Source organism: Zootermopsis nevadensis, unplaced genomic scaffold (genome assembly GCF_977971745.1).
Source record: "Zootermopsis nevadensis isolate Lab colony 2312 unplaced genomic scaffold, Znev_1.0 Znev_ptg000012l, whole genome shotgun sequence".
Taxonomy (NCBI): domain Eukaryota; kingdom Metazoa; phylum Arthropoda; class Insecta; order Blattodea; family Termopsidae; genus Zootermopsis; species Zootermopsis nevadensis.
Window position 1 is genome coordinate 561,524 of NW_028259144.1, and position 11,414 is coordinate 572,937.

The window sequence follows — 11,414 nt, forward strand, 5'->3', positions numbered from 1 at the left end:
AACCTCCCATCAGCAGCAACAGACCCTAGTTTGAATGGTCGAGGCTTCTGCCACGATGGAACCTTGTTAGCGTTAGCAAAATTTCCGTTTTTACTTATAAGGCTCTGTTTACCATTTCCAGCAATGCGTTTCGTACGCAGGAATGGGGTTACCTAGCAAGGGACGATGCTTGCGCTTGTGCAGGACTCTGCCCCTTAGTTAGCTTTTTTGGTTGGTTGGTGAGACAGATGGAGTGAAGCGAAGAAGGGCTGAGTCACAGAAAATGGGAAGCAGAGATCGGGTGAGGCAGACCCAGAGTCAAGCAGATACAGGCTCATGCACAGGCCGTCACGCAGAGACCTTGTTAACCAGAGATGGAGTGAAGCAGAGACCTGGTGACACACCGTGTAAAGGAGATACCGGTTGAGGCACAGACCGAGTCCGGCTGAGACTGTGTGAAGTAGACAGTAGCAGAGGCTAATTCTAATAGTGATGGGTTAGGTCAAATTTAGAAAAAAATATTTCCAAATTTTTCGAAAAATCAAAAAACGCTGCAAATCTTCTGAAAAGCGCACAAAAGCAAAAATTTTCGGAAAATTCGAAAAAAATTTACAAGTTGAAAATTTTCAAAAATTCTTAGTTTTGTGCGCTTTTTGGATGATTTTCTACGTTTTTTGATTTTTCGAAATTTTTTTCGGGAATTCATTATAACATTCTGTTCATATGAAACATCTGTGGATAGTTGTGAACCAGGTGTGTCACAATACAATAGCAATATCAATTCTTGGTATACAGCAGAATGACACAACACTAATTACAATACACGCTACACACAACTATTATTGTTACAACAGGAAAACAAATGTCAGTCACGCAAAGACAATTTCAGTTCAGACCATTTGAGAAGGAAAGAAACTACAGATCCAGGTTGTTATTTTATTGTGAATTCAAAATATCAGAAATATATGTAATGAAATAAAGTTTCAAGCAATGAATATTTACCACATTTTTCCCCATTTGTTTCCATCCTGCATTATCATTCACCAGTGAGGTATCCAATAACATGCTTATCATAGAAGGCGGTTGGTGTAGAACTGATGTATCGCCCTACTGATAACCGGTCCAATATGACGGTTCAGGAAGCCATAGCGAATGCTGGCAAGGAGTTTCTCCCCAGCTGAGCCTTCAGCCTGGTACGCAGCCATGAGGTCTCGAAGTGTAGGGTACTGCTCAAGTATTGCTCGCACCTTCTCAACTGAGAGACCGTGCAGTTGAAGGAGTTGCTTCATAAATAAGTCCTGCACCCTCTTGGCCTGTACATAAAAGAAAATTATACAACATATACAAGGCGCTGAAGAGAAAGAAGGACTAAGAGGTGGAAAAGATAGGAAAGGTGGAGGAAGAAGAAGGAATGGCACACAATAATAAAGTGAAGGAAGGGTTACAGAGTATAACAACAAAGCACTAGTTCCATCCTCCCAACTTATCCCCCAGAATTCTATTTTAATGTTACCCTCCTATAACCTTCACAGTTTTCCAAAACTTTTGCCAGGCAAAATTCTGTATGTACTCCTTACCTCCTCCAGCATACGAACATTCTCAGGCCATCAAGACATCTTCAGTTTTACTATTCCAACAATATTATGTGCCCTACATAAGTAACAGAGTGTCCTGTCATGTTTCCCAAATAAATAACTTACTTCGTAATTCCTAGGCCCAAATATTCTCATTTAATTTTAAAACATCTGTAATTTATGTTCATCTCTCAATGTAAGGTACAATGTTACACCCACACAAAACAAGCGGCAAACTTATTGTTCCATACATAATAATACCAAAGGACAAGCAGCACATGTTTAGAACAATATTCTGAGCTCCCAGTCAGATAAAAATAGTATTACTGCAAAACTTGTCTTTCCTTTGGCCAATCACTACAAATACTTCACATTCCTTAACCTATCCTGACTTTGCATTACTGATCAAAATCCTATGAATCTGAAAATTCTCTTCCAATTATTCAGGAAATACCGAACACTATTCCGAGCTATTTCACAGTTTCACATTCTGAAGAGTTTCATCCCCTTGAGATCTTCTCGCCAAAATTTTCAGTTTATTATTTATTTCTAATTTCTCCTGTGATTGTAGAATGTTACAGTCTCATACCTCTCACTTTACCTGCTCGCCATAACTCAAAGGGCCCATTATATTTGGTGAAGAGTACAAATGTTAAAGCCCCTCATTATGTATTTCTCTCCATCACTCCTGTAAATCTGTCTGTATCATGACGAAACATTCTCCACACCATCCTGTGTCAGTGGAATTTGGTGTTCTGGGTTGTGATGCCATGTAATCCTGTAGGTGGTTAGCAACATTTTGAATGAAACTGCTGTGAAAGCCCTTACTGAAATCTATACATATCCCAACTCTGAGGCTAGAAGAAAAATTCTGTGCTCCTGCTTGGGATCAAACACTGGTCATCCAGTCTGCAGTCAGACACCGTGCTGACCGAGCCAGACTGGCTCATGTGAGTATCAGTTAGGTTTGGAATTACCTTAGTCTTACATGAAGACTTGTTGAATTCTGAGAATGTCATAAGAGATATGAGGTCGTCTCTGATGTGGCAGCATGGCAGATTGCCACGATGGCAGCTGACGAAAGTCTTGTCGCAGTAAGAGGCACTTAGATGGCGTGTCATGACAGACAGATAACGCATGGAGTTGCGGTGGCTGGAAGTTATCTTGACTGTGAACATATTCACCACTTGAGTGTTAATGGCTGCCTGGGTCAGAGTATCCAGTGGAAGGGATGTGCGTCTGTTGTCGCCATGACTCTCCACAAGGTATATCAGGTTCTGCAGCCCACTCTGCTTCATGCGGAACTACACACCACAGAACACATCAGTCCCTGAGGCACTAACTCAGACACACAGACATTTACATGTTAATTAACATTATGATGCTTTATGAACTACACAGGTTACACATCATATTTTATAAACAATAAATTGTAATGATGTAGTCAGAAGAGATTATAATCTAATATATGGTTCTAACCTTGCATTTAACTGGAGGAAGACTACAGGAAACCTCATTAAGTTAAAGGGTCTCTGGGTTAAGATTCAAACCTGGAACTCCCTGAATACAAAGAACATCCAATCACCACACAGTGTTTTGTTTTCAGTAAAATATTCTGTCACTGGAGGGGGGAAATAAACTGTGCTTAAACTGCCTTGAAGAGTTCAAGGACATGACAGAGATCATATTTAGCATGGAAAAGGTTAATAATGTAATATTTCACAAATACTGTAACATGAAGAGGATGTGATTCTATCTTTCGGGCATAAAACAAAATTACGACCAACACTAAATAATGAAACTAAATGCTTCACCTTCTGCTCACGGAATCTTCCGTCTTGGATGCTGCTGGCAAGGTCATCCATTCGCTTCCGCTCCACTATGTATGGTAACACCAGCTCCTGGCCTGTCACACGGTCACGACAGACCCATATGAAATCTCCCACTGTGAGGTGTCTGACCTCAAACAATGTGCCCAGAATTGACAATTCTGCAACAGTTGCACCCTCAAGATGTTTTTGTCCAGAGTGTCTGTCGGGAGAAAGACAAAAAGTAGATAAGATCTGAGGTTCTCACACAATGGCATACTGATCTACCAGACTGCATGGTGCGACAGCCCAGCTAACAGCTATCTTCAGAAAGAGAATAATTCTATTGGCCTATGACTATTATACTACACACTGAGTCAAGTAGTAGGAAACTTCTGATTCCACAATTCATGTGCATTTCTTCCAAAAGTTCATAACCAAAGCTATGGTATACAATTTACATACAAATTTATAAAAATAGTCCATCATGGGAAATATAAGTCTGCTTTACGTAAAAAAAAAATTTAAACATTTTCTCTGCAGGCTCTTACATGGGCTTAAATGATAAAATCTTCACGTATTCATTAACTCAGTCTTCATGTCACACAGATGGCAAAGTGTTCGTCCACTCCGTTTGCATGTGTGCAAGGTCATAATATTGAACAATTCTCACTGAACTGTACTAAATAAAATGGCACTGAACTAACTTTGCACTTGTACCTGCTGCTATTCCTTTGAGTTCCTCTTCAGCAATGCCATCTTCCACATATGGCAATGGATTGCGTGAATATACAGAATTTTTTTATTTCACAATTAAAAATGAGAGTAAATGAGTTCATTTACTACATTTGTGTAGTCTGATACTCTCGCGTAATGCACGGTAATTAGTATAATAGTTTGTGTCAAAGCCGGTAGATTCTTCTCATTATGCATCAAGTCTGAGCAACAGAATCTCAATGAAGATTTGATATTTTGATATGGTTGCAAAAACTTGTGTCTTGAACAAATGACATATAGGGTTAGTCTGTATTATGTCACACTGACACAGAAATGTAACATTACATTGCTGAATGTCACATCCTGATACTCGTGTAACACAACACTTTATACATACACAAATTAGATTGAATATCTGTCTATACAAAAGACATGTTAACTCATAGCCGTGCACAGTCAACACTCTATACTCACCCAGTTGTTTCACGCTTGTCTACAAGGAGTATCACATCAAACAAGCCAGGCACCAGGAAAACTGTATCATCTGCAGTTTTTTGCTGTCTTGGTGGAGGCTTGTAACACTTCCTGATGGATGGTTTCTTCTGAAATGATACAAGACAACCTTAGCTCTCTATGATCACAGGAGTGCAACATCATGCATCCTGAAAGATTTTAGGAGTCTTATAAGGCAATGCGCGACATATATTGTCCATCTTTTAAATGAATTTGTCAGCATTAAACAACCCAGTAGAAAAGTCATACCAGAGCAACTGTCTTGAATCCTAACATTAAATAATTCCAAAATGGTTGAATGATTCAAAGGCTACGTAACAATGCTGTTTCAACTTCAAAGGTTGTACAGAACTACTTTCAGTGAGAATATTATCATGATAGCACAATGGCAATTTTTAATTTTAAAAATGCAACTGATATATCTACAAGTTTCAAGTAACACAAGGAGCCACAGAGTCTTGCAAGAACTTCTTGTGTGCAGCATCGAATACTGAAGCTGAACTACAGCTGCAAAGAATGACTATCCTTCGCATATATTAAAATATTCTTCATAACCACAATTATGCTACTTACTCTGTTTAATAATACTGTATCAACTTTAAAGGTTAAAATATAATATGACATTTCAGCATGATTATGTCTAGGAATTCAAGGATATGTGATCAACCATGGCCTATCTCAAGATACGAGGCTCGTCCACAAAGTAAGTTTCCCTGGGGCCATTTACAGAAACAAAACACAATTTCATGGAAATATTTATTGCAACAGATACAGCAAGTGTCCAGCTATTTTTCAACATATTCGCCACCGGAATTGAGACATTTGTCATACCGTGGGACCAACTTTTGAATACCTGTGTCGTAGAAGTCTGCCGCCTGGGATTGGAACCACTGTGTGACAACCATCTCCGCCTCTCTGTCATTCTCAAAACGCTGACGCTGACCGGACAGGAATTTCTTGAGGTGTAGGAAAAGATGGAAATCACTGGGAGCGAGGTCCGGGCTGTAGGGTGAATGATTAAACACCTCCCAGCTGAACTCCTGCAGGAGACTTGCTGTCCGTCGAGCCATGTGCGGCCTAGCGTTATCACTGACCGCACTTCACAGTCGGCGGGAGCTGGAATAAGAACCTCCATCTTCAACAGCTGCAACGATGCTACTGTGAGAACGCGGGAAGTGCCGTTAGTGCATGCGCCATGCTACGTCATTGCTCTATCACGTACGCACAGTCGCTTCACGCAATATAAGGTTTGCTAGCTGTGTGACGAGTGGGAAACTTACTTTGTGGACGCGCCTCGTACAATGACACAGTTCTGCTAGGGTATTAGAAAAACATTTCCCTGGCCAGGTTAAGAACCTCTAAAATATCAATCGTGTGGTAAGGCCTGCACCGCAATGTACATTAATATGTTAAAAACTGATTATATGTGACAATGCACTTACTAAACTAGGATGGCTGTTTTTGCAGTCTTTCTTCTTGACAGATATGGTAAGGTGGTAATCCTTGTCATGAGACATATGTGTGTTTACAACATCAATGTTACTAGCAGCAGCATAAGGTGCATGCCCATTACTAGACATGTGTATTGGAATATTACAAGGGGCAGCATCAGCAAGAGGTCTGGATGGTGATGCACTGCCCCTGTCACGAAGCTGTTGAGCCATGTCTGCACCAGCCTCAGTTAAACTGAATCTGTGAGACAGCAAGCATCAATCAACAAGCTGTTCAACCTTTATTAAGTCTATATTTTTCATAACAAGCATACTTAAAAAAAAATTGTTTCTTTAAAGTTATGTTGACCTGCCATCTACTGATTAATTAACCACATAAAACAATGTATTATTTTAAGCACATTAACGATAAATTTATTGTTATGGAATCTGAAAGTCAGTCTTTGTGCTCACGGAAACTGGCCACTGGATTCTATTCTGAGAGAGTTTGTTTTACTAGTTACTAAGTATATTATCGCTGCCTACTTCTAAGCCTCAAAACCTTCCATCTACAATCTGTAAAAATACATAAAAATGTCTCATTTTCCGACAAGCACGCTACCTCTAATCATTATTACCAACAATTTTTTCACTGAGTATCTATTTACATTAAAGTAACAACTTGCAACCCTCTGTGCCTCTTACAGCAGGCACAGCTATTCTGGCTGCTGGGATTCCATTTACTTACAGCCAATGGACCTACAATCAATGACACCTCACTCTTCAACTGCCTGACTGTCAGCCTACCGCCTAGTTCGGCAATGAGAGCAGAAAGTTTTGATTGGCTGATTAATTAAACTGTTGGTGGTTTCTCTGCTACCATTTCAATCTAAACATGTCCAAAAACTCTCAAGGGTCAAAAACAAGAAACAATTAATAACATTTATAAAAATGTAAAGAGAGAAGTGGGTGGGGGCAGGCAGGCAGGGTGGCCAATCTGCCAGCTGAAATTCTATTGAATGTGTTGGTACAGGAACAGAAGCGCTTCCTTTAAGATAATGTTCTTTGTGTAACATTACTACAACCATAACAGTAACCCATCTTCCTCTGAAGTGACTGTACATGGACCACTGCCACTCAGACTTGTCACTCACTCTTACCTTTCTAATTCTTAAGTTCACTGGCCAAAATTGGCTGTACCTGTTATAGCGCCACAAACATGACTTATTTTTGAGGGCCATATTAACTCAGTCTGTAATGAGATTGGTTGTGGGCTGGACAATGAGTTCAGATATCCTAATGGACATTATATTCTTTGACCATCACAAGACAATTAGTTAAAGAAAGAACCAAAAAATATACCAAATAAAATCTGGGTTGTATGGCTTCCTGGGAAGATAAATATGTGACAATTTAAAGTGGACTAATACAGGAGAAAGTTCACAGGCAGTGTTTTGTAACAGCACGGAATCATCTAAACCAACCAAATAACTACAAACTATGCAAGAAGACTCTACACTAATGGAGTCAGCAAACACATTGGCGGTATATGGAGTCCACATACTTACTTCGCAGGACAACCATTTCGCAGCACAAGCCCTCGTTTTATGAGTCCTACAATGCACGACCACGCAGTGTAGAAAGAACCGGGGTCCAACTTCTTGAACGACGTGTCACACAAAGGTTGTGCCATTGTCTGAAGCTCTGTTTTTGTAAGGAATCCTGCACATATACATAAAAGGCTAAGATAAGTGACAGAAATATTTCTGTGAGAAAATAATTATCATTTATGGACATTAGAGAATGATTTTTCTCAACTATTCATTTACTATTTCTTGCTCAAAGGTTCAGGTATTCAGTTATATAAAATTATTCATTAATTACGAGGGCAATAATTGATGCAGTAAGCTTCTCTGAAATGTTGGTCCATATCCACCAGAGGCAACTTGTGTAACTTTTATTTGAAATATTTTTCAATGTCATGTATATGTAATAAATCAGAAGACAAGAAATCTGTGCAGTTTAATATTCCTTCAGCTGCTTATTGGCAACAAAAGAATATTAAGACTCTTATCACGAAAAAATAACTTTCAAAATGTGTATACTCCATATTAGAGCACGCCTTTCCACCTTTTCTTTGTAAACTGGCTTCCACCCAAAATTATAAATAGATATGCTGACAAGAGAAGTTACCTGGATAGTCTGGTTTCTGTGACTCTTCATGAAGTGTTAGCAGAATAGCGTATGGACCTGACCGCCATGCTGGAAGATACTGCTTATTATTCCTGGCAACTCTGACCCTCTATGAAAATAAAAAGCTATATCAATCAGCCAATAAAAAGAACTGTAAGTGGAAGTAACACACTAAATATTTCAAGTTATTATGTTAGGTTGACAGTCTATCAACACAGCAATTTTTGATTACAGTTTCAGTGTTTATTAAGAATCCACTACATGTTCTGACCTCAATGATCATCTTCAGGTGGTTCCCTTGAAGTGTTCAAAACTAACACATATGACTGCTAATTTTCATACTTATTTTCTGTTAGGTATACAAAGTAGCAGTATCTATAAGTTTTACAACAGAATCACCTGAAGATAACCAATTACAGTCAAAATATGTAGTGGATTCTTTTAAGCACTGAAATTATAACCAAATATTGCGGTGTAGACAGACTGTCAACCTAATGTTCAACAAACAACAGAATTCATCCCTTAAAATTGAAAACTATGTTACACAGGAAGATTTAGAACTGGAAATACCATACTTTATGCAAGTCAAACTTAAACTTCATGTTGCTTTGGGTCTTTTAAAAAGGGTCAACACAAGAATATACATTGGTAACTGCAGTTTAGAAAAGTAAAGCATACACATGTGCAACAACAGAAATGATCTTGCTACAGAATAAGACAACTACTAGTACAAATCTAAGAAATCTTTCTAACTCAGTCACAAGATAATATTCTCATCACTTATACCAACACCTAAATTTTTCCTCTTCGGCTCACTCTGACTGCCGCTGCAAGCTACTGGGCTGGCAATTACAGATGTAACTATGTCATCAGACCTGTCACCTATTCCTGTGAGTACAAAATAGCATTCACTGAGAACACCTGTAGGTAAATAATCTCTTTATGCAAAGGGTCTTTTTAGGAATACCAATTACAGCAATATAGGGAAAAGTGATTCAAAGATGAATAGATTCTTAGAATATGACAGCATATACTAAAACAATTGGGAGCCAATTTAAATACGTTCATACTGAAACATTAGAAAATTACCATGGAAACAGGAACCAAAACCACATTTTCTGTGGACTAGGTAGCTATATAAAACACTTGAGTTACCAGAACAGATAAGAAAATGTTAAATAGTAATTTGGCATACCTTCTGGATGAGTCTTCCTGTATTCATTAAGTTTGCGGTCTAACATTATACATAACCTGTTGCCAAAAGATTCTAGAATTCCACAGTCTCTGCCACTCTTTAATGGAAGAGGAAATCTTCTTAATGAGGATAATGCCTTTGCAAAACAATATTGCATATCTGAGCCCCTACTAGCTGCTTCATTCTTCCACTCTTCAAGCCACTTTTCAAACAATGGATTTGGAGGTTTCTTGTACTTCAAAGTTACTCGCTTCCTTCCACGCTTCCACGCATCAGCAGCCATTGTTATAGTAGAGGTTAGGTTCTGCTCATAACCTAAATATCGCAATACGAAATTAAGCGAGGTTAAACACGAATACACTGAAAATTAAAAAAGATCCTCACGTGATATAAGAATAACAATAACAATTATAGAATTTCAAAACATTTGGGTCGCCATGAAAATATATTTTCTCATTACGAAAGCTATGTTTAGGAATAAACATAAACAATTATAACAAAAATGTCTTATTTGGGTCAACTGGAAAAAAATATCAGCTATATCATTTTATTTGGTGTAATTTTATAGCCCGATTTCATACTTTTATAATTATATATAAGTTCAATTAGCGGGAAAATGCTTAAATTTGATTGGGTCTCAAAAGGATTACAGAAAATTTGATTAATACAATTTTCCTATCTTACATTATGCATATATTTATAATTAGTGATTACACAAAATTATCATGTTGTTTTCATCACAGAAGTTTTGTACCATTTTGTGTCTTACTCCTTCAAGTATTACTGTTTAAATGTTTATAATACTGAAGGGCAGATTTGTTATTAAGTTCCTACACTTTCGTAAGTATTTTCCTCCTGTTACATTACCTTATTTTTATACTGACATAATTTTAACACTATGTAGTCAACTATTGTCAGTGTCAAGATAAACAACAAACTTATTAAAACTCTTTTTATCAACACATTATTTCCAATCACTGATGTCTTCCAGTTATAGTTCTGCTGCAATTACGTATGTTTCATGATTCGGTGAAATGTTATAAGAACAGGTTTAAAAGATTAATTCAATTGTGCTAAAAACTGCATTAGTTTGCATGTATAATAAATCTTGGTTCACACACCCTGAGTAAATAAAAAGTAAATACACATCTAGGGAAGACAAAAAGAATGGTGAAATTACACGAGGAATATTAAATGGTCATGTAATGTCCATAGTTTGGAAAAGGAATTGAACATGTGGGCTGTGTCTTTCTGAAGAGACACAAATTATAAGTAATGAAACCTTTTCAAAAGGGCAGAGATGCATAATGGGAATACACATATTTTTAAATTAATAGAGAACTCATCAGTTATGATGATGAAAAGAAAATTAATTTACGTATCTGTGTAAGATATCTGAGAAAAACACAAACAAATTTTGCTAAAAAAATTCACTGACTGGAAGACAGAGAAAGAGGGCTCTATTATAATGACAATCAGACTTTGAAGGATGTGACACTGATCAGGATTCAGGTTCCTAATACAAGGTAAATATTACTGACTACTCAGGCAAGACTATGTTGTGCATACAGTTACTGTCACAAAACATTTGTACATCAACTCAAAGTCACTGTCAAAATAAACACATTACAATTACATGTCCCATCTAAAACTGAACCCATTACATGTGTGTGAAGTGCTGCTGAATTTCCATTCCATGTACTGAGAATAAAACTAGCATGACAATACAAATCACCACACAACCTCAGCCCCCACTTTTGGTATGCTGCACCATGTATTCTGGTGCTTTAAGCTGCTTATTGCCTCCATCATTGATTGTTCTGATGGAGGGAGTTAACATACCAGAAGACAGCCATCTTCAACCTCACTGTAGACAGAAAAACAAAAGAGTCACAGTTCATGTTGTGCTGTGTTATCACACAACCAGCAGAAACACTTTCTAGACAGCACCATAAAGCAATTGCTGCAGTCTGAACAATGAGGGGAAGGGAGTGAGGCAATAGAT

At 37.9% G+C, this 11,414-nt stretch overlaps 1 protein-coding gene across 2 annotated transcripts; it reads right to left on the reverse strand.

Annotated features, from left to right (window-relative positions):
- Nucleotides 1-895: 895 nt before the first annotated feature.
- mus81 (mus81 structure-specific endonuclease subunit) lies at nucleotides 896-11,389 on the reverse strand. 2 transcript variants are annotated; one of them, XM_022071417.2, is made up of 10 exons: nucleotides 11,252-11,389; nucleotides 9,410-9,724; nucleotides 9,005-9,102; nucleotides 8,215-8,323; nucleotides 7,590-7,743; nucleotides 6,034-6,283; nucleotides 4,553-4,680; nucleotides 3,368-3,584; nucleotides 2,531-2,857; nucleotides 896-1,292 (listed from the first exon to the last, which is right to left on the reverse strand). In XM_022071417.2, exons 2-10 carry the CDS (start codon nucleotides 9,690-9,692, stop codon nucleotides 1,050-1,052), a joined length of 1,809 nt encoding a protein of 602 aa, XP_021927109.2. In that variant the 5' UTR covers nucleotides 9,693-9,724; nucleotides 11,252-11,389; the 3' UTR covers nucleotides 896-1,049. The 2 variants fall into 2 exon arrangements, with proteins under 2 accessions (XP_021927109.2, XP_021927108.2); XM_022071416.2 differs by having other exon boundaries at nucleotides 10,277-11,268.
- Between the last annotated feature and the right edge of the window lie 25 nt (nucleotides 11,390-11,414).

Coding starts and splice junctions, on each gene's coding strand:
- mus81 (XM_022071417.2), bottom strand. CDS start 9,692: ATGGCTGCTGATGCGTGGAAGCGTGGAAGGAAGCGAGTAACTTTGAAG. Junction 4,681..6,033: donor AAAACAGCCATCCTAGTTTA/GTAAGTGCATTG, acceptor GTATCATTTCAG/AAGAAACCATCCATCAGGAA. Junction 1,293..2,530: donor AGTCTTCATGTAAGACTAAG/GTAATTCCAAAC, acceptor TTTTATGTACAG/GCCAAGAGGGTGCAGGACTT.